The sequence below is a fragment of the Phaseolus vulgaris genome, chromosome 9, assembly GCF_051622355.1.
Source record: "Phaseolus vulgaris cultivar YP4 chromosome 9, ASM5162235v1, whole genome shotgun sequence".
Lineage (NCBI taxonomy): Eukaryota > Viridiplantae > Streptophyta > Magnoliopsida > Fabales > Fabaceae > Phaseolus > Phaseolus vulgaris.
Window position 1 is genome coordinate 31,044,457 of NC_143506.1, and position 24,033 is coordinate 31,068,489.

General features: G+C 30.5%; 2 protein-coding genes across 5 annotated transcripts; both read left to right on the top strand.

Annotated features, from left to right (window-relative positions):
* Positions 1-6,558: 6,558 nt before the first annotated feature.
* Positions 6,559-7,134, top strand: LOC137822601 (uncharacterized). Its single transcript, XM_068627510.2, has one exon. It carries the CDS (start codon positions 6,559-6,561, stop codon positions 6,982-6,984), a length of 426 nt encoding a protein of 141 aa, XP_068483611.2. The 3' UTR covers positions 6,985-7,134.
* Positions 7,135-13,854: 6,720 nt separating this feature from the next.
* On the top strand, positions 13,855-21,370 carry LOC137820082 (2-aminoethanethiol dioxygenase, putative (DUF1637)). Of its 4 annotated transcripts, none has more exons than XM_090295591.1 (6): positions 13,855-14,153; positions 14,909-15,120; positions 16,204-16,366; positions 20,018-20,215; positions 20,563-20,720; positions 21,213-21,370. In XM_090295591.1, exons 3-5 carry the CDS (start codon positions 16,204-16,206, stop codon positions 20,685-20,687), a joined length of 486 nt encoding a protein of 161 aa, XP_090151717.1. In that variant the 5' UTR covers positions 13,855-14,153; positions 14,909-15,120; the 3' UTR covers positions 20,688-20,720; positions 21,213-21,370. The 4 variants fall into 4 exon arrangements, with proteins under 4 accessions (XP_090151717.1, XP_090151716.1, XP_068479972.1 ...); XM_068623871.2 differs by having other exon boundaries at positions 13,859-14,153; positions 14,969-15,120; XM_090295590.1 differs by lacking the exon at positions 21,213-21,370 and having other exon boundaries at positions 20,563-20,934.
* Positions 21,371-24,033: the final 2,663 nt, after the last annotated feature.

Genomic DNA, 24,033 nt, shown 5'->3' on the forward strand with positions numbered 1-24,033 from the left:
TCAGAAAAGTAACGTACCAAATTTCCACTCTCCTGTGGTCCACAAAATATTACATTATTTAACAGAGAAGAAGATCTTTAAAACAGAAAAGTAACTAATTAATCTCTCCACTCTCTCCACTCTCCAGTTAAATAATAACAAATAAAATAAATTAAAAAATTATTTTATTAATTTTTGAAATTATAAAATGTCCAAATAACCAAAATAAATTAATACAATAAATTATTAAATAAGGATAAAATGGAAAAAAAAAATTAAGAGTAAGTAAGGGAATAAGAAATGACACAATGACCATAATACAATAATAAAATTAAATATTAATATAAGGATAAAATAGGAAAAAAAATTAAGAGCAGGGGAATCCCCTTTATATATAGGTATAGATTATTATAGTAGTAATTATTATTATTAGTATCAATTTTAATTTTTCAACAAGTCATTTATTATAATTCGTATATAAAATCAGTAGGCATGCATGACTTTATATACCCACTGATCCAATTACCATAAGGATAACATCCTTCAAAAAAATGTTCACCCCAATTCACAAAAATTATGTAAGGATTTTACCTGTGAATTGTTGTCATCATACTACTTTACTGTTACATATGCAAAAATCTAGATGTAACTTGATTTTATATAGGAATACCCGTGCGTATAATCTATATGAAAGTCCTAATTTATCTATGCATCTAAATTCGTAAATAATTATCCGTAGATAACTTTTAAATTTATTGTTGTAAGGTTAAACAAAAATGCCAGGAAAAAAAATTAATCTCATAATTAACAACCCAGGGTCGTTAATATAATAAAACTCATTGAGCTTATAAATCGATTCAACTGCAAAATCACATGTACAAATTCCGAACTTAGACTTATGTACTCACCCGAGATATTTGGAGATATAACCATAACTAAATATGATCGATAAAATATTTAAGTATTCAAATAAGGAAAATATATCCAAATAACTTGGATAAACAACTAATAACTATGTATGATATTTATTCATAACTAGCAATCAAATGAGTATTGATATACAATATTATTTAAGTACTTATACAACCAACTATATCTCTTAGTTATTAAGTTTTTATTGTAGGGGTCTAAAAGTCTATAAATAAATGTAATGAGTACTTACTCAATTCCTTCACTTAATTTCATATACTTGATATTTTCAATCATTCTTATTAACTTGAACATCGAAAAATCTGTTGCAGATACATGTTTTTCAATCTTCATCAAAAGTTTATTGTCCACATCTCAAAAGATGAAGCTCAACTTCGCAATAGATTAAAAAAGATATTTCCAATATTTATTTAAATAAATATGTCTAGGAAAAGATGGATTTAAATGATAAACGGAAAATGGTGACGAATATAGTACTCCATATATTTTTTTCGTGTTTGGATATAATATGACTTTGATTGAAGGCATTTTGAAAAAGTATGTGCTCAGAATATTTTGTTTAACTGATTAAATAATTTGTAATAAATAGAAAGAAATGTATAATTATTTGTCTAAAATTGTTTTTAAAAATTAAAGTCGATGATTCAAATACTTTTTATGAAAAATAAAAATAAAAATATTTATGCTAACATAAATTTAAATTTTATTATATTTTATTTTATAGAAATATTTTTGATATTTGTGCATTGCAAGTAAGATATTTTGTTTCATAAATTAAATTTAAATTTAACTTTCTAATTTCGTAAAGTTTATTTATTCATTTTATTTTCAGATATATTCTAAATGAAACAATTTTTTTTGAAAAGTCATAATACACTTTACCTTCATACAGTCCATGAGTTTAAGTTTGACCTGTTGAACTCTTGTCATCTCAATAAAAAGTGATTCCACTACATCTTAGACTTATGGAATTAAGTTTTTTTTTTTCTTTCGGTTTCAACATTGGAGTTGCACTCGTAATCAAATTTTATCTGAACTATTTTTTTAAAAAAAAGGTTATTTCTTTCCTTGACATACTTCCTAAGTGAGGTTAAGCAATGATGTCTTCCCATCATTATTCTCATCCATTTACTTTCTAAACAATATTAATAAAAAAGTTTTGATCTAGTCTATTTCCCATGCTTAAAGAGATATGCTTAAAGAGATAGTTATTGAAAGAAATTGTATTAATGGCCTATACCTCAATGTATAATTTATAATTTGATTACAATCAATCTAATAATCAAGTAATAATTAGATGTTATTTAAAAATTAAATTACATCCTAATTATCATGATTAATTAGGTATTGATATGTATAATTTTGTGTAAGATGGAAAATCTTCAAGACACTTCTATTCGTATTAACAATATTTACATACAGGAATTCCACCCATTAATATGAAAACAAATAAAAATAAAACTATTTGTAAATTTCATAATTACTTATATAATAATAAAACTCATAATAGTAAGAATTCTAATAATACTTGTAATAAATTATATTTAGATATTGTTTCAAATTCCCAACACTCTTTATAACCGTTGCTATTAACTCTGATATGCCAATTAGTCTTTCCTCACTATAGGAAAAAAATATTTTAACAGAGATTATTTAGCGGAGGTTAATATAACTCTATGAATTGATTTAATCAATGGATGTTTTTTTAACTTTTATTAAGTTCTAAAAGTTATTCTAAAACCTCAAGAAAAATAATACAGGTTTTTTGAACATTCTTTAAATTTCAAAGGTTTATTTTAAAACCTTAGTAAAATAATGAAGGTTTTTTTAACCTCCGTTAAATTTCAAATGTTTATTTTAAAACCTCAGCAAAATAACAAAGGTTTTTTTAACCTTCGTTAAATTTCAAAGGTTTATTTTAAAATCTCAGCAAAATAACAGAGATTTTTTTAACCTTCATTAAATTTTAAAGGTTTATTCTACAACCTCAGTAAACGACGCAGTAAACGCAACACAAACCAAAGCAGAATCACATTTCAGCTAAACATTAGTAAGCCCATCTTTTGAGCTTCTTCCACAGCATGTATAACCCCATAAAACTCAACAACCAGAGCAATCTGAACTTCAAGAAACGCAGAGATAGCTCCAATAAATTCCCCCATACTCTCACGAAAAATACCTCCACAAGTAGCAAGACCAAGATATCCCCTAACAGCCCTATTGTTAATTTTAACCCAACCTGGTGAAGAAAACTTCATCTAACAGAAAGAGAACGAAGAACTTTACCAGTTCGAGTATTAATACCAAAAAACTTGATCACATTGAAATCCAACATATCATTCTTCATTGAAGCTTTAGACGAATTACCCACTAGACGGTTTAAATCTTTAATAACTGAAAATGCCGTAGAAACCTCAATCTTATCCTGAAAACGAACATAATTTCTCATACAGCATATCATCCAAATAGAAAAAGTTATCACAACAAGCTTAATCAATTTAACCAAAGGACTACCATCACTCTTAATAAAAGAGAGAAGATCATCCTTATTAGAGAAATGAGAAGTAAGAAAAATCTGTCGAACTCAACTCCAAATACGCAAAGCATTAGAACATTCAAAAAATAAATGTTGAATAAATTCCTCATGATAAGCGTACATATAGAACAAATATGCAGACCTTTATTTTGAATATGTTGATCTGTAGGAAGTCGCCCACGAAAAACTTTCCAAAGGACAAGAGTTTTGGAAGGTGAAAGATATGAAGACCAAATAAATTTACCCCAACCACATGGAACTCCTGAATCCAAGAAAAAAGTCCTAGCTAATTTAAGAGTGAAACGATCAGACTCATCTAGAATCCAATTAGGAATATTCTATTCTGCCCTAACCATGATATGACTAAAAAGATATGCTGTAAAGACAATGAAATATTTCAATCACCACCTACCCAAAACTGAGAGACTGTATCCGGAATGCTAGCTCCATCAGATAATCCTACAATATTTGCTAACGAAGTAGTACCACACCATTTATCATTCCAGAAATTAATAAAAGAACATGTACCAACAATCCAAGAAGTATAATCAAGTATAGTAGAATAAAACTGCTTAATTTCAGGCCAAAGAGATGAGGATCTATAAACCATTCGAAACTCGTATTTTGATTTAAGAACCCTGACTTTCAAGAGCAAAGACCAAGGTTTGTTGCTATAAGCAAAATTTCAACCAAGCTTAAGAAGGTATGCATTATTTTCATGGTGAAGGTTAATAATCTTCAAACCTCCATTCTCAAGGGGAGAACAAATCCTAGCCCAATTAATAGTAGCTATATCTTTTTTCAGTATATCACTAGTCCAAATGAAATTTCGACACCACTGCTCAACTTGCTTAAGAAGAGAGACAAGCCATTTATACAAATTAAAACTATAAGCTAGAAGACCCGTAATCACTATTGACCAACTGAATACGATCCATCACTATTTACCTTTCCAAGAAGCAAGCTTCAATTTGAATTTATCAACCAAAGGTTGAAGAAAACGACACCTTGGAGCACCAACAAAAATAGGCACTCCTAAATAAGTGAAAGGCAAACAACCATGACTACAAAAAAGAATACGTTGAATTTTGGTGACAAATCTTGCAGAATTATCCATGGTGAAAAAACTACTCTTAGAATTATTAACATATTGACCCGAAAAATCACCATATGTTTTAATAAAAATACTCAAATTAAGAGACTTATTATATGCCCTACAGAAAACAAAAATGTCATTCGCATATAAAATATGAGAGGGAGTGAGAAAACCTTGCGAGCTAACCATATGTAGTATCTTCTTATCATTCACAAGCTTTGAGAGACCTCCACTAAAAACTTCCTCTGCAAGACAGAAAAGTAGAGGAGACAAAAGACCACCTTTTCTAACACCTTTACTACAAGGAAAAAATTTCACCAAACTGTCATTTATTCTGATAGAAAGCATAGTTGAACGAAGAATAGTACTAATCAAATCGACAAACGAGGGGTGAAAACCAAAGCGTGACAAAACTAATAGTAAAAAACTCCAACTCATAGTGTCGAAGGCTTTGTGAATATCATCATTGTAAGCCACATTACCTCCGTGAACCTTTTTAGAAAGCAAGTTAATAGCTTCAGAAGAAATACCAATACAATCATGAATCTGTCTGCCCTGCACAAACCCATTCTACAAGAGCAAACTGATTGCCAAAATCATGAAAATAATCTTATATTTAAAATTGGCAACAACAATTGACCTGTAATCTTTAATGAATTCAGCATCCTGAATCTTAAGAATAAGAAATATCACATTAATAATACCGGGTTATTTCAAATATTAAAAGAAATGTTATTAAAAAAAATTAGTCAAAGCTGTAGTGAAAGGGATATATATGCTTACTTCACTTTTACCTCATCACCTGAGATAGAAAAACCACATTTTTTCTATAAATAATAGAAACTAAGATAAACAAGAAAAAAGAAAATATGCAGATATTTGTAAACATTTTTCTGGAAGACAAAAAAAAAGTTTTTTACTTTGTTCAAACATGAAATCCCCAGTGCCATATATTACTCACACTATCTATATATCTAATCACTGAGAAACCTGTTGCATCAAAACTGTGGACAAGTTATCATCAATAAAAAGCATATTACCAAAACTGGAAAATGAAATCCTTATTATATATATAATCTTCTGATAATAAATTAGCCAAGAAGCTAGCAAACTAGAAAGCTATATAGCTAGCAAAAAGAGCATCAGAGAGAAGCAGAGAAGTCTGTTGACATATACAGCAAGAATTTTTCCCCTTGCTTTGGCAGTGAGGGCTTAATGTAAAATCTTAAAAACTGAAGTTAAATTTGGCAGTATTTCAGAGGTGAAGAAGGGAGAAAGGGCCAGTTTGTTTCGCATGAAGTGACAAAAAAATTTGAAGGAGTTAAAAGCTAAATCAGGTAATGAAGAGGTGCTCTTGCGTCCTATTTAAACAATGGGTCTTATATTCTCTCCGGTTTTGCAGCCTGCAGCAATCTGCACTTTGCATTTAAAGCTGTCTTTTTATTTAATGACCGATGCAGAGAAATAATGATGATCGCATCTTCTCTTGTGAAACCCCTCGTCCTTTCAAATTCAAGCAACTGTGGTATATACATATATATGTATTTATGCTTTTTGTTTCACTTTCATTGACAGCTTCTACCTGTCTCTCTCTCTTTCTCTTTGCTGCTGCTAGGTAAGTCAGATAACAATTAATGAGTTATGTAGATTTTCCAGGTGTTGTGGTGAGGTGAGGCTCCTCCATGCCATTAATATGATGATATTTCTAAGTGGCTTTTGAGGCTGCAATCTGCCTGTATCTTCTGTGTTTGGGGAAAACTGATTTCGGGTCAGAAACATGGAGGGATAAGAGTTTTCAGGTGTCTGGTAAAACCTCCCTCCTCACTTCTATTCAAGAGAGATATCATATCATATCATATCATATTATACTATTATATTATATTAAATTGTACTATATTATACTTCAGCATATCCTTCAATTTTTCTGTAGTTTCTACATGCTTTGGTTTGTTTATCCTTCTCAAAACTATCTGATAAACCTACTTTTCCCTCTTCTGTTCTTCTTGGCAGCATCAGGATGGAGCCACCTCATGTGATGTTGGGAGGTGAAGAGGAATGTCACAGCAATGAATCTGGATGGACCATGTACATTGGATCTCCCAGAGATGAGGAGGCACATTATGATGATAATGAAGAGAAGGGTTATAGCCTGGATTATGATTATGAAGATGCAGAAGCTGATCCAGATGTAGAAAGTGACGATTCTATGGCTTCTGATGCTTCTTCTGGGCCGAGTCAATATGGAGTAATTAATCCATTGGGAGGTGGCTATGATGGCATCACACATATTCAGCAGCAGAAGGAGGAAGTGAAGGAGAAGTGTTGCTCAGATCAGAAGAGAATAACAGCAAGTAAATCAAAGGGAAATCAAGTAGTTGAAAAAAGGGTTGAAAAGAATAAGATGGTTTTAATGAGTAGTAAAGGTAAGGCTCCTGCAGTTTAGAACCCTAGCAAAGTCAAGGTGAATAATACCTAAGGTGAGGAATAGCTTATTTTCTTAGGTTTTAGTTTTTTTGCGACAAATTACTATGTTTCGTTACAAGACTCTTATGATATTTAGGATTTGAGCAAGAAAACATGAATGTCACATTTATTTTCTGCAGCATGCATGTGTTAGTGAGTACTTGTGCAAATCTGTTTAATTTCTAATACCCATTTCTTTTTCATGTGTATGAGAAAAATGGAAACTAGGTCATGACGTGTATGAGGAGTTTCAACAGTGAGTCAAATTAGTCAATAAATCAGTTGTTGAAATAGGGGAAACCAAAATTCTAAATAAAGTATTTTTTATAAACAAATTTTATTTTTTTGATAAAGACATCTTAATAAGATATTAGATATTAGTAAAATTTAATTGATCTTTGTAAAGTTAATATCTTTTACTTAGAAGATATCTTTGTCCTTAATTAGAAAACAAGAAACTGGATAATTACAAATTAAATGTTATTTGCTATGGATTCACATTAAGGTTGCATGATATATCTAACTAACTTATCATGATTCTTGTATTTGAAAGTTAATATGTTTGGGAGTTGTCAGTTTTGAAACATAAAAATCACAAAACATAAACCCAAATAATATTTTAGCTGGGAAACAAGTAGTTTTATTCAAACACCAAATATTCATTCATTCTTCTTCTTATATCATGGTACTTATTGTAATATTTATAGTTTTATTTATTTATGGATATCCTTAAGTTAAGATGGATAAAATAAGATTTTCATGATCACTTGGATTTATTACTCATTCACTGAATCATAGTGAAATTTTAAGAGTCCTGTTATATTAAGTGAATTATTTCATATGACATGTGAAAGAAGTCCTAGGAACAGGTTCCAGCATCAAATGTAAGAACATATTGCCAAAAATGGGAGGAAATCATGGAACATTTGACACTCTTCAAAATTTAACAAGCATTTTTATTAATTTTTATTTAATAATTTAATTTATATTTAAATTAAATAACTTAATTTAATTTTTTAATAGTTAATTAATGATAGAGAAAATGTGAGTTTTTTTTTCAAAATCATGGATGAAATGCTTATTGGACAGGGTCGATTTCTATTTAGAACCATCGCATGTAGATAACCAACTACATCGTCATATAAATAATCATAATTGTACCGGTTGACATTTAGATAATCATAATTGTACCCATAACAATGGGACAAATTTTATAAGTTTTGGCATTTGATTTTAGCCTATTAGTTGTTCAAAATGTATTAAAATAAAAAAAATATTAATAACATTAAGTCCTACGGAAAATTAAGAATGACAATGTTGAGTAGGTCATTCAGGTTGGCTCGCAGTTTGTTACTAAAAAATGCAGGATGAACTCACTAATTTAGTCTGCTGACCTGTTTAGGTCCGTCCTGTATAATCCGCAATCTGTGCGGGCTAACAGTGGGACGGAGCGGGTTGGCCAGCTATAACCCGCATAAATAAAGAAATATTTTTTTAAAAAAAAAATCATACTTCATTCATCCATTACTGCAGTGTGAAATTTATTTTATTTAAAAAATAATAATTTAATGTACTAAAAAAAAGAAAATTTTATTTTAATCATTTAAAGGAGTTAGTTTTTTTTATTAACAATAAAAAAAAATCATTTTAGGGGTGATCCAACCATGTAAAAAATCACACAAAAACGAATAACTCCTCCTTCCAAAAGTTTGTCACTAACCTCCTACTAGAACAAATAGAGTCTAACCTACCTAAATAAATCACTTATGTTTAATCGAATACATACAAATCAGGAGATCCAAACACCAATCAGAAAAGAAAAAAACAAGCAGAAGGAACTTTACAGGTTACTCAGGACCAGACCTTTAGTTGAGTCATGGATGTAATATGAAGAGTGACAATGAATTTAGTTTTAAGTAAGTCTTATATTTAAAATCTATTAATAAAAAAATAATATAAATAAGAGATTTCAATAGGATAATTAAAAAATTATTCATCTTCATTAAAATATTTTGTAGCAAAACTTTGATAAGATATTCTTATACATTTACATACATATATATAGGAAAAATAGATGCAAAGCAAAAACTTTAATTATTTTTAATCAATTCTTCTAACAACCCTCATACTTAAATTTATATTTTTGTCTTAAATGAATGAATTGAAACAAGAATAAAATTTTAATTTTTCAGTAGTAGTAATAAAATTTTTTATAATTAATGAAATTATAATTTTTGGAAATAAAAATATTTTTCTTATGCGGACTAGTCTACGGGTTACCTCTTATGTGGGACAGGTTAGTGAAATGAGCTCACACTCCGTGCGCGAGGCGGGGCGGACCAGCCCGCATTGTCACCCCTACATAAAACTAGATAATACACCCTTAATCACAACTCATATGTTAATATTGACACAATAGTAACGGGTCCATTACAAACATATAAATAAACACAACTTCCAAGAAAAAAGGTACGTCATTATTACGCATTTATTGCACTCAACATCAAATATTGACTACTCACTTGAGCGTCGGAGCATCTTTTGTATGTGTTCTTCAAACCGAGAGCCTACAAAGGAAGAAGAACTTGACTAAAGTAGAGAAACAAGAACAAAGAAAGGAAGGACAAGTTGAACGAGTTTGAGAAGTGAAAGACGAAACACGTACCAACCAACCGAAGTAAAAAAGTGAATTGTTCAATGGTTAGAAGTTCTCTCACTCCCTTTTGAACAATAATAATAATAAATAATAGTGACATATAAAATGTTTTACATATTAAATAATCTAAATCAAGAATAATTATATTTACATAGACAATCCATCAAATTAGTGACATAACGATATCCAAATGAGTTGAACTTAAAACATATTAATAATGCTAACTGACTCTAAAGTTAGTTTGATGGTAATTTTAAATTTATTTAAGCTAGTTAGTTAAATCAACACTGATTTAATTTATCTTTAATATTTATTAAAATTAATGTTAAATTGATCCATGTTAATTTAATCTATTTAAATCAGTGTAAATTAAATTATCACTAATATAATTTATTTTTAATATTTATTAATATTAAACTATTATAAGTAATACTAATCTTCTTTAATTTTAATATTTATATATTTTTTCAATTAATATATAGTTAATATTATTTCAATTAATATATAATTAATATTTATTTATTTTTAATATTTATATTTATTTAAATTAATATTAATTTAACCGATGTTAATTATATTTTTTAATTATTTATTTAAATTAGTATTATTTGACAATTATATAATTATTTTAATATTTATTTAAGTTAACAATTGACACCAATTTTATTTGTGTTAAATTCATGTACCTCCCGAAGATAGAATAGGGATCCTATAGTTCTTATTAAACATGACAAAATTTTGTGATTGTGTGAGCTGAATAAGAACCACTAAGAGTTTTGGACTACATTATTCTACTTAAGTGTACAAATGTCCTTCATCACTTGGTTTTATTTTTTTATATAAAAACTTTTATGTTAAGTATTATTATGCAACTTAACTTGACATTTCAGTTAGGTTGACACTTCAAGTAACAACAATCATTTGTCATCATATGAAAAAAGTATTATTAAAAAAGTACAAAAAAATATGGGGGAACTAGATCAAAACTTATATGTTAACAAAAACGATACATAGGTACACAATACCTTTTTTTTATCAGCAATAAATGAATAAAATTAAGGGGATACTTAAGGGGTATCCCAACCCATGTACCACAGCCACAAAGTTACACTTCCACAAAAGAAAGTATAACAAAAAACCTAAGCCTACAAAAGGGAATGTCAAACCCAAACCAGCACTTATAACATAACCAAATGACAGAATCAATAAAATAACAGCACCCAACACCCAACTGCGCTCCAAAGAACAACACGACAACACCTAAAAAATCCTAACACTCTTCACCAGTTTTCCAAGCTGCTCCCCACGGCACCCTTCAAATCACACCCTCTCCAATTGAAACCTTCATTTCTGCACCGACCCCCCCCCTACACATACGAATTATAGCAGTCCAACCAGCCAACCAGTCCACCTTGACACCAAACAACAATTACGTAACCCGACATAACCTAATCATAAAGAATTCTAAGAACAAACTAGATGGAAGCTTATTATACTAATGAAATGATTCTATATAAATAAATGTCAATTTATCAGCACACACATCACTTGATTTTATTTACATAAGATAGAAAGTTCTCTTCCATTAAGAATGAAAAGTATATCTTCCACCCAAAGTTGTTCTTGATGTTGATGTTTAGTTTAATGTCCTTCTCCACTAAGTAAGCATACATCTTGATAAAAACCTAGTTCAACCTCCATCTACAACCTAATTTTCTATCATAAGTATAATATATCTAACAGAAAGTATAAAATAATTTAAAGTATATATAGAATACTTAACACAAATTATAAACTAGTTAATATAATACCGTGTATAAACTTTAACTTTAAATTTAAGAAGATTATTGTACTGGGTCTTTAAGTTTCTCTTGTTTCAGGGTGTCACAAGAGGTTGAATCAAGTCTCTCTTAGAGTTCAAAACTTGATAAGAACCCACTTAGGCTACCAAAGGTGTCAAGAAAAGTTCACTTTAAGATACAAAGGTGTAACATAACTGACAAGACACTAATATTCTAAAAATGTGAGTCTTGGTGGTCTTTTAGGCTGAGAAAGGATGGTTAAGGTTGCAATTAGAAAAAGGTTAAGATGTTTAAGGGATTTATTATGGGATATGAAGGCTCTTAGAAGGCTAGAGGTGATTTAAGATAGGTTCTTGGAGAGTTATTGAGAGAACTATGATGATAGGTGGTAGAAACAATAAGTTGGTAGAGGTGATGTTCTTAGTTGATTTTCTTGGTCTTTTTGGTGGGTTCTTTGTTGGGGTTTGTTGTAGATTAATGGAGGAAGGGCTTAAGATTTTTTTGATGAATTTTCGATGTGATTTGAGGGATGAAAATTCAAAAAGATTGAGAGGTATATGGTGTTGAAAGAAATGGAATTTCTTGATGTAATCTTGGATTATGTTTGGTTGGGTTGGTGGTCAAATTGTTTTTTTTGATTTTTTTTGTGGTTCTTGTCAATCTTAGGAGGTGGAAGAGGTAAGGAGTGAAAGTTTAGTATGAACACAATTAATATGCAAGAAATTGAATGGAACAAAGCAATGGAAGATATTGAATATGACAAAAGTAAATGGAATAGGGAGGTGATTGCCTTACCAAGTCTTTTGGAACTTTCTTAGTACTCCAAAAAGACAATAGAAAGACCACTTAGAAAAACTCAACTAAGTAAGCAACACTCACAAAAGAATAGAAAATAACTCTAAAGTTAATCAAAGCTAAAATGATTTTGTATTTCTAAAGTGTGCTTTACAAGCTCATAAGGTTTCCTATTTATAAGGTCTTAGCTATAATGTGAGAATTGAATTTCTACCCAAAGTGTTAAAACACCTCATATATTCCTATTCTACCCTAAAATAAGTTATCATAGGAATTACTATCCTATTCTCTTTTCAAGCTAATATGTTTACACGTGGGAGGTTTTCTTCTATTTTATTTACATTTTTATATTCTTTAACTTGTTTTTTTTTTATATTTCTTCTCCAAGTGTTACTTTAATTAAAGATTCCATTTTCATGATCACATCAAGACTTGTGTTCTTGATGGTTTTTTTTTATTGTTTTGTTGAGTGTGTATAAAACTTGAAAAATATAGTGGTTTGGTTTAGTTAGTGTAGTTGGACAACTTGATGAAGTATAATTATAGAGTGAACCAATATAATTTGATGTTGTCTTCTCTCTCTTTTGATTTTTTTTTTTTTGAAATTGATAAGTTGTGTTTTATTGTTGAAAGTTGTATGTATTGGATAGCCTAACTTATCATTTGTAATATTGATATCTTGTTAAAAGATTGAATAAAAGTTTTATTCTCTAACCTTATATATGAATAACTTCTTCCACAACTTGGTTTTGAAGTTTGTAAATTTTGTATGCCTTAAAAATTTATGAATATTTAAGCATGATGTTTTCACCACTTCTAGAGTCAACTTTCCTAAGACTTTCAATATAAAAACATTAACATCCCAAAGGATAAAAAGTAAGATATACTATGTTTTCTTCCCTATCATAATTTATAAGAAGTATTCAACAAAGATAGATATTGTATAAATTATACTTTTGAAAATAACATGTATTTATTGACTCTGAGATAAGTGTTAGGAAGTTGAATTATTATTAAACATTATTCTAATAATTTCATGCAATGGCTTATTTTTTCTATCCAGTACACCATTTTATTGTAGTGTTCTTGCTGTGAAAAATTGTGATCATATAATTGTTGAATGTGTTTGTTTACAAATTTTTCTCCACATTTACTTACGGAATAAATAAGTCTTTTTATATACAAAATTTATAAAATATTTCCAAAGACTCATCCTTCAATAATTTTTTTTAACTAATATTCATAGAATATATTCGTCTTTAAAAGCGAGACATCTCCAAATTATAATATCATTATTAATTGTTATATAATTATGCAAAAAAAGGCAAGTTTAGCATATTCTTTTTATTGAATATCAATATGAAACGGTTTTTTTTCTTAAATAGATTAATTTTATTTAGTTTTTCTGAAATAGATAAAAAAAAAGAATTATTCAAGAAATCAACACAATTACGACGATCCAATTTTGAAATAATTTTTTTTATCCAATTCAGAAAATATGAAATGAATTTATATCAATTTACGAAAAAAAAACATATAAAACTAATGTAGGATCATAATATTGTTTATAAGAAGTTAAATTTTGAGGTGAAAAAATGGGGGCAGAGGAAATGGGGAAAAAGATGGCATTTTCCTTGAACTGAAATGGCTTTGTTTTTGAACCTTACAAATTGTAGTAAAAAAGCGTGTTCAGATCACGACAAGTATTATCTGAGAATTGAGGGTAGTAATAGAGAACAAAGGACATGGTTTTCTCTTCATTACGCAGATACTTGAGTATGAGGTCCCAAAGCTCCAAGGTTCAGACATTGTATGACCACTGCAAAACCATCTTTTCACCCTCTGGAACACCTCCTCCTTCGTCCCAGGCTTTGCAGAAGCTCTCTTCGATTCTGGGTATGTCTCTTTGGTTGTTCTCGAAGTTCAAGTTTGCATTTTTTTTCTCCAATCGTCCTCAACGTTCTGTTTGTCAAATTGGGCTTTCGAGTCTTGGGAACATTGTTGGGTGAGCATGGTCTTTTACGATTAAATTAAAGCGCTATGGTTGGTTGGTTTTGATTTTCTAGATGTTGCTTTACATTGTAATGCATGAAAGTTCTATGATTGGTTTGGTTTTGAAGAATAAAAATGAATATACTCCTAATTAATCTATGGAGAGAAAAAAAACTGAGCACAATGGCGAAGAGCAATACAACTTTAAAAATGTGAAAGCTGCGAATTTTATTGCGACCACCAATTAATCTAGGTTATTTTATTGCAATGTGGGTATTTCTTTTTTTTTTGTAATTAATAATTAATCTAGGTTATTTTACCTCTTGGAGAGGTCCAAGATGAATTGTGGAACAAAAAAGTAGCTTTGCCCGTTTGTTTTTTTGGGGGTTGAAAAGGGTGTTTCGAAGAGTAGATTTGTGGGGAATTTGGCCTGTTGCTGCATTCTGATGTCACGGATTTTGGGCAATCATTCAATGAATAGCGAATATGATGTTGGTAAATTGTTGTCACGTTTGATCTGTTTAGCGAGATGAACGTTACCACTATTTTACTTGTGCATATTAAGAGGGTATTTATTGTTTCTGCAGAATTTTGTAAGTTGGTGATTTCCTATCTAAATCCAGATTATTTTTCATATATTTTTGAACTTTGAAATGCAGATGTTGCGCTGCTTTGGATAATGGAATCTTGATTATTGTTAATTATTCGTGACTTGGCAGACACTGTTCAACCTGCTGATGTTGGCCTTGAAGAAGAAACTGCAGATAATGATCGAGGGCATGGCTTTTTTGGTGCTAATGTACTTAATAGAGTAGCTCGATGGGCTCAACCAATAACATATTTGGACATTCATGATTGTGATAGTTTTACGGTGAGCTTTACCACTTTAGTATGCACCACCACAGTAAGACAACTATTTATATTAGCTCGGTGTTGTTGTTAGTTATTGCATATCAAAGTCTTTGGCTGGCAAGTAGTTTGCTCTGCATCCGAGCCTAGATTTGTTTTCTTGTTTGCATGAATAGTGGCTAAAACTGCAATGCAGAAAACCAAGAAGAAAAGGCGAAACCGTAAGCGGTGCCATTTGAGCACTTTGTACTCCTTTTAACTGGAATCAGGCTCATACCAGATTTTACTTGTACGTTGAATGATTGAAAATATTTTAAATATGGTTTTATCCATTTGCAAGTAGTACACAAACATGTTGCCCAGTTTCAACCTCTTCTTGGAAGCAATATGTTTTCATGTCAGATTCTGCGTTAATGTTGGATGGTTGAGCAAACGAGTTAAGATGTCATCCTTTTGCAAGTAGCACATAAACATGTCGACCAGTTTCAATCTCTTCTTGGAAGTGTAATATTTTCATGTCAGATTCTGCGTTTATGTTGGATGATTGAGCAAAAGTGTTAATATATCGTTGGTTTTATCCATTTGCAAGTAGTACATGAACATGTTGGCCAATTTCAAACTCTTCTTGGTAGCAATGTTTTAATGTCAGATTCTGCGTGTATGTTGGATGATTGAGCAAAACAGTTAAGATATCATTGCTTTTATCCTTTCATGTCAGTATATGAACATGTTGGCTAATTTCAACGTCAGCATAGTAGCAATATGCTAACCATCTATCTTATTTTTTTCTTCCCTACTCCAGCACTATGATGTCAACATTTATGTGTTTGTATGTATGCTGTGTTAGTAGGCTGCCTCTGCACTGCTGCAAGCCTGCTAGCTTGATGTCTATATGTCCGTGTTATGGATTTTTCATTAGTCTTGCCTTCTCGGTACTAGTATAAGGTGTTTATTGTACGGTTCATTAGTTCATATATAGCCAAACTGTTCATTATATTTTGTGAATTGGTTTGTCATGACATTTTCATTATAATTGTTTTCTTGCGATAATCTAATGTGTGTAATAAGATTTGGATTTAAAAGTAAGCAATGTCAATTGGTGCAGATGTGTATATTCTGTTTCCCAACTTCTTCAGTCATTCCACTCCATGATCATCCTGGGATGACTGTATTCAGTAAACTTCTCTATGGCTCTTTGCATGTGAAAGCTTATGACTGGGTTGAGCCTCCCTTCGTCGTAGAAAGTAAAGGACCTGGATATCCTCGAGGTTTGACTTGTATATTTCATTTACTTATGGCTTTCTTATTTAGTCTCCTTGTTTCATTTTTGCCTCTTATTTTATTATTAATTTTTATGTCTGCTGTGTTTTTGAATAAGGTGAGGCTGCCCTTATTAATTTTTCATTGAAATTTGAAGACATTGTTCCTTATATTGCACAGCACATATTATCCTCCTTAGGAATTTTATTGAGACAGCACGAGTGCTTTATCTATACTGAGAAAAAGAAATCAATGTAATAAGCAGAGTAGATTTGATATCCTCTAATAACAAAGATATGATACGGAAATATATATATATATATATATATATATATATATAATCTAGATATTCTTGATTATATAGGATCAACTCCTTATTTCTATAATTATAACAAAACCACATTCTCAACTTTTCTCCCTTCAATATATGTTCCAAATTTGCTTGTTTCCACTCTCCAGAGCTAAACAAACCCATCCATGATGCTTTTAATTCATCTACACATGCTAGAGTCAATTAAGCCGTTAAATTGAATGTCTTTTCTTATTTGTCCAACCATAAGACATAATTGTGCAACATATTCTCTTCCACTCCTCCCTTTACTCTTCAAGGATTAGATCAATTTTTTGCATTGTACATTCCAGAAGCCTCTCTCTAACAACATGATAAGATGGATCTTTATAGCCAACACCATATCTCCCAATCATCTCATATTTTTGCAAAAGTCAGATTCTAATAACATTTAATAGAAAGACATTTGTGTAGAAAACTTCAACAACTTGACCATCAACCTTTTCTTTATCCCACCTTTTATACAATTGATTTAAAGTAGCTTGAACACCATCACTAAATTTTGTATTTCCTTTATTTTTGAACATCCTCCCACTACTTTAAGTGGTATCCACTCCTTCACTTTGCTCATCAAACTCTTCAATGTTATTCAACCTTCTTTCTTCATTGATGCTTTCTTAGCCTCTGCCACAATTTTTATCATTACAATTTTAACTTCTAGCACGAAGGCACAAGGTTCAAAATCATATCTAGTACTGACCAGATGATGCTTGAATATGAAAATTCCTCTATTAAATGTCTTTAAACAATTTAGATGTGAATAGGGCTTAAGATGCAACATGAAGCAGAGGTGGCCAAAGATGATGTGTGAGATATAATCAAACCCTAGAGGTACGTTTGAAGTTGCTACCCTATGATATATGTTTTCAAAACATAGGATGACTACATTTCATTCGGTTTTTGTGCCCAACCATGGACTTAGTGACTCAAACTCAAACTCACAAGTTTACCACAAGTGAATTGGGTTTGGTCGAGTCTACTTTGAGTTCACCAGAAAATGAGTTTGGAGACTAGTCTACTTGTGGACAATGAGGAAATTCGTATACTTGTACGAGATATTGCACACATCAGCATATTTCAAGCCTTTCATTAATATCTTTGTTTATGCTTGTTTGTCCATTACATTCTAGGCACGAGCTTGTTGTTGCGGTCTACTAGGATGTACATTACATTCTCTCTATAACATCCATCATGTTGATATGACATGATTCGAAGAATACAATCACTCTGTTAGTAGTCGGATTTTTAACCCTTGAATAGAGGTGGTTCGTTCACTGGTTGACTCTTGTTTTCCCTTGCAGCATTTGGATACTCTTTATGCTATGCAAGGAATTAACCTAAGAGGCTAACTTTGATACCAATTGAAAATAACAAATTAGCTCTAGAAGGGAGGTTTGAGTAGAGCTAATAAAATAATAGTTAACAAATTTTTTCGTAAGAGCTTATTAAAAAAAGAGTTGGTGCACTAGCAATAGATGCAAAAATTAACACTTTTAATTTCTATATTGGTTCACCGTAATCTGAGGTGTGTCTAGTTCTTCTTTACAAATCGTAAAAGGTTTTGCTGATCAAATTTGATTACAAGTATTTTATTTGTTGTCACTTTTGGCTAGTACACAAAGTTACCCCTGACTATCCCAAGTGCACAAAGTGACTATGGCTATCCCTTTATCTCCCCCTAAGATAAAATACAAGTATTATTTTACATTAAGCCAATTTTGGCTTTTTCGAGTACACACTGTTACTCCTCTTGACCTTGTAACAAAAGTTGTTTAAAACTGATTACAAGGATACTGTAACTAGAGATATGATTTATAAATGCTCCTTGTATGAGAGAATAGATTCACACAATGAAGGTTTCACAAATATTGTTCACTCTTTCTAAGTCGTTTAGTAGACAATCTCATGATCTAACACATAGGAGCATTACGAGATAGCAATAAGTTTACATATATCACTTAGAATCCTTAGTCTTTTCTGCATGAAACAGAAGTTGTTTCAAAGTTAGGAAACTATCACTAGAGACTATCAAGCAATTCAAAATTGTATCTTGTTATATTAATGTGTATAATATGTCTACTTTTCATGCTGACATTTTCTAGATTTTGTCTTGTATTCACGTAATGTCTAGTCTTTGTTTAGGCTTGCAGTGTATCTACTCTTGCAATGTGTCCAGTCGTTTGCACTTTTGGATAGACTATGTGTACCTTTGTCTAGCGCTTTGTATGTATATAATTGTCTAAACTTTTGTTGCGTCTAATGCTTCATGGTGTAACATTGTCAAGATAGTGTAGATTTAGCGCTCCATCTAGCATGGTCTAAACCTCACGTAACATTGTGTAACCTTTGTATTCTTTTGTGTAGACTTTGAACTTTTGTATGTTAGACTTTTTTTCCCTAATACATGCTAAGTAACTTTGATGGGTTGTCGTAGACAAGATTGTATTGATTGATAAAGGATTAGACTATACATGATTAGATCGTCTACCCATGTATTAGGTCGATTGTGCCTTAAGTCCCTTGTCTGTTTAATGGCATATTCATACCTAAAATACATTTTAATGCATTTTCATTCTTAAAATTACTCAAGTATAGTTCCTTCAATCAAAGTTATTGCTGTCATTTTGGGGGTTTTCTTCAACACGGACCGAGAATCATGTTAGTGTTTTGTAATTTAGTTGCAATGAGGAAGATAAAAGCTTTAAAGAGGCATGTAGACCTCATCTGACGGCTTTATGTTAAAAAAAAGTCCCCTAACAGAACAGGGAGTGCATCTGTCACATTTTTATGGATTTCAGGGGATCTTTTGTAGGGTCAAAAAACAGAGATGGTACGAATGTAATGTTACCCAAAAGGAGGGGGTCCTAGTGTGATTTACTCTACATATTACGATACAAAACCCAATAACTTGTTGCTATTTGTTTCATCTCCATTATCCCTTCATTTGGTTATTTCGGGTGGAGAGTTGCTGACTTTTTTATATTCCTTTCCCCTTAGTTTACTGATAAAGCGGAAAAAAAAATGGCAGTTGATGCAAACTTGCAGTGCCTTATGATCAACTTAGAAAGTGATTAAAGTCCTCATAATGGAATTGCTTACAAGTAATTAAGTAATATCATTATGCTATGTTGGTTATTAGTTTGCTAATTCGGTCATTGAGAACTTAAATATACATTCTTATATAGAACTTCAGTAGATCTTTTGAAATTTGACAACGTGAAAATCATCATGTAATGGCTCATGCATTCCGCTCTACTGTATCCATATATTGAACCTACTTGTTAATTGAGTTTTTTTTTCTCTGGGGCAGTTAGACTAGCAAAATTAGCAGTTGATAAGGTGTTGAATGCACCGTGTGAAACATCAGTCTTATATCCCAAACATGGTGGAAATCTGCACTGTTTTACAGCGGTAACACCTTGTGCGATGCTAGACATTCTCACTCCTCCTTATGCTGAAGAAGAAAGGAAGTGTACTTACTATCATGACTATCCTTATTCAGCATTCGGTAAGTAACTGCTTAGTAATATTGCTTCTTTTGTATACATCATACTATATTGTAGTGATCAAGGTTTCAATTGCAGATCATATCACATGATGCAATTGTTACATGATTATGGATTGCATCAGCCACAATTGACCTGCAACAGCTTAAAACCTTCTGTGCTATATATCATTGGATCAAAATAAGTTATGATTAGGGAATGAAAAAATTGAATTACAATTCTTAATTCTGAAAATATGTTGATGCCCTTATAGAAATTAGAATTCTTTTATAGAACTCATGCATTTTTTAGGAAGTGAGTTAAATATGGATTTCTACGAGTGATTTTCTTGATGCCTGTGGCTCTGCAGCAGCTGGAAATGCACCTGTATGTGATGGGGAAGAGGAGGAATATGCTTGGCTCGCAGAGTTAGAATCACCTAGTGATCTTTATATGCGTCAGGGGGTATATGCTGGTCCAGCTATTCAGCTCTAGCTCTGGTTGGTCACATTAACGCGCAAAATACAGGTATCCAATATTGCACCTGGAAGCTACACACAAGAGGATCTAAATTGCTGATGGATGGCATGTTCTGTTTTATATATGCCTCTTTTTTCCAATGCGTTTGAGCAAAGATTTTGATAAATAAATCTGTAGTTTCTTTGCTATAAATACTAGTGGATTTTTTGTTCCATACTATGTTCCCTCATCATAAAAGTTTTAGATGTTCTTTCCTTGCACATTCTTATAAGCATCATTAGTTTGTGTTCCATACTATGTCCAAAGTCGTGATGCATTTTAGGGGTGTGTTCAACAATTTGATGTTACTTGTTCACCATGTTCATTATTTGTTGAATATGTAAATGACATATGGTAAATCCACACAAGTAAAAAATTGTTAATGCGTGGATGGATAATGAATGCATTTAGAAAATATGACAAGGAATAAATATTTTTTATTTGTATGTCTTACGCTAAATAAATGTCAAAATTGTTTTTGATTATATATTTAATTTGCAGGGTGAAAGCTTCTCATGGGAACTTCAAGAGAGTTCTTCAAAGTAGTATGATAGATTTGTGTAACTTTTGAGATGCAACTAATAACATTATAACCTTGTAGCATAATGAAATTAAAGTATCATTTCAAATGAGTCTTTATGTTGTGGGGGCATTGATAACTATCGTTTTAGTAGTCAATTTAAAATGATATTTAGCATAGATAATCATGATAATATAATTGTGGTTAGATGATCCTAAATTGTCTCTTAACGAATCTAATATAATAGTGAAATTAGTAAATCACAATTCAAAATATATTGGTAAGTGATAAAAAAATTAGCAATAACAATAAATTAAAGGGGAGTTAGAGTTTGTTTAGCATAAATTAAAGTTGACTATTGACGAAATGTGTTAGTTAAAGACAATTGAATCTCATTAATGAAACACGAGTGTACTAATTTATATAGTACCTTATTGATTTGTCTCAATGCATATTTATTCATAAGGTTTTTAATAATTTACTTTTTGAATCATGCATCTAAGAGATTATTCAGATAACTAAATAAGACTTCAATTAAAGACATATTTGAATTATTAACATGTGTTCAAAATAATTTCGAAAATAACAATGAAACTTAGTAAAAGATCAAATATTAGTACCAGATGTTAGTATCAAAAAGATCAAATTTTTAGAGACTAATTTAGAATCTAAAATATTAGTATCTAAAACTTTGGTAGCTAATTTAGATATCAATTTATAATATTTTATTAATAATAGAAACTACTTTAGATACTAATAATCTTTTAGTCTCTAAATTAGTATCTAATTTAGTCAATATAGTGACTAATTATTTTTTGTCTCTGAATTTAGTTATTATTTAATGATTTTCTTGTAATGATAACGCACTAAATATTCTTTGAAACAACAATCACTCCTATATTTTTTATCAACAAAAGAATAAATAAATGTGAAGCATTTTAAGGATGGTCCAACCCTATTACAACCGACAGTTATGAATATGCATAACCCCAAAAAAATACTCTCTGGAGGAAAAAAACAACAGTCCCAAAATAGTTGTTCAAGACAACTAAAACATAGCTAATCTAAGAGTCAAATATGTACAACCAAAACATATAATTCTCATCCATACTCAACACAACGTGACTCCAATCAAACCACACAAACTTGCACATCATATGTTCTCCTTGTATAACTTCACCAAAACAAATAAGTCACCCTTACTATAAGAAACCTTCCAATTAAGACTACCTCTGCATTACTCCAAAACTTTCCCCCACTTTTATCTTCATGGTTTCCTCTTGGAGTGTTCTTCAGCCATCAAGGTTGTTTAACTGTAGACCATAATTGCAACTCTCACTTCTAGATTATCCTCCAAGAAATGTCTATCTTGTGATCTTCTAAAACCCTTCACATATTACATTTAGCGTGCATTTCAACATCCCAGTAGGATGCTTATTCTTTCCCAAATTTCGGCATTCCTTCATACACTATCCTTGCTAAAAAAGAGAACATTTCCCTCCTTTACATAGCAAAGGGTCAGTTATAATTTTGTATGACATCCTTGGCATACCTCCAAACTTCCCATATTTAACACCTCCCTTTCAAAGACAATTAAATACTTTTTCAAGCAAAGAAGGGGACAAAGATGCTAATTAGTGAAAGAGTAACTAACTAAAAGATAAAAAAAAATGCTTATAAGAAATGTGATAAAAAAAATTTAACAAGATTACTAACTAAAAGAGGTGTTATGTCTCAAGAAAAATACAAGATAATTTTCACTCTTTTATGTTGATAAAGAATACTACAATATTATAGGGGAAAAGAAAAAAAATAACATTTTCTTCTTCGTCTTTTTTCTTGTTCTAAGCTCCCTCTTAACTTGTTATCTTCTTCCCATTTAGACTTAATGTCTTTAAAGTTTATCTTTCTCTCCCTTAAGTAATATTAAAAAGATGATATTGGTCTAACTTTTCATAAAAAATATATCAATTCTATAAATGATAAGTCATGCCTTATATGTGGGTAGATGCTTGAAAAAGAGATATACAACTAATGTTGCATGAAGAGCATGTAAGGCCTCTCTACACTTGTATGTGGGTATGTAACTTGTAAAAGAAGAACTTCTCCAACTCTGATAACAACTAGAAATGGATTCTAAACAACTCCTTTTTCTCAATATATATATATATATATATATATATATATATATATAAGATAAAAATAAATATTTGATTAGGTTGCTAATGAACATAATCATGTTCTTTCTCACAAACTAGAGTTTGTGAATTTCTTAAATATCATAATAACATAAAGAGTATTATTGTAGTTGCCAATCGCCAACCTTTCTTCTTCAAGAGATCATATATATATATATATATATATATATATATATATATGTATATATATATATATGTATATATATATATATATATGTATATATATATATATGTATATATATATATATATGTATATATATATATATATGTATATATATATATATATATATGTATATATATATATATATATGTATATATATATATATGTATATATATATAACATAGGATCTTAGTCACTCTTAGCTAAACAAATAAGTATTGTTTGGACTTGGGTCACTTATGACTAAACATAGTATTGTTTAGAACTCAACCATAAATAACTTCGTTAGTACAAAGGACGTGATTTAAATGATCACATGTTTACTAACTAAAAGAGGGTCGTGTTTGAAGACAGACACAAGATACAAATAAATATTTGATTAGGTTGCTAATGAACATAATCATGTTCTTTCTCACAAACTAGGGTTTGTGAATTTCTTAAATA

What these genes read in the sequence shown, in the direction of transcription:
- LOC137820082 (XM_068623871.2), top strand. Translation starts at nt 14,003, where the DNA reads ATGGTTTTCTCTTCATTACGCAGATACTTGAGTATGAGGTCCCAAAGC. An exon ending in ATGATTGTGATAGTTTTACG is followed by an intron (nt 15,121 to 16,203) that starts GTGAGCTTTACC and finishes CAATTGGTGCAG; the next exon opens with ATGTGTATATTCTGTTTCCC. An exon ending in CTATCCTTATTCAGCATTCG is followed by an intron (nt 20,216 to 20,562) that starts GTAAGTAACTGC and finishes GTGGCTCTGCAG; the next exon opens with CAGCTGGAAATGCACCTGTA.
- LOC137822601 (XM_068627510.2), top strand. Translation starts at nt 6,559, where the DNA reads ATGGAGCCACCTCATGTGATGTTGGGAGGTGAAGAGGAATGTCACAGC.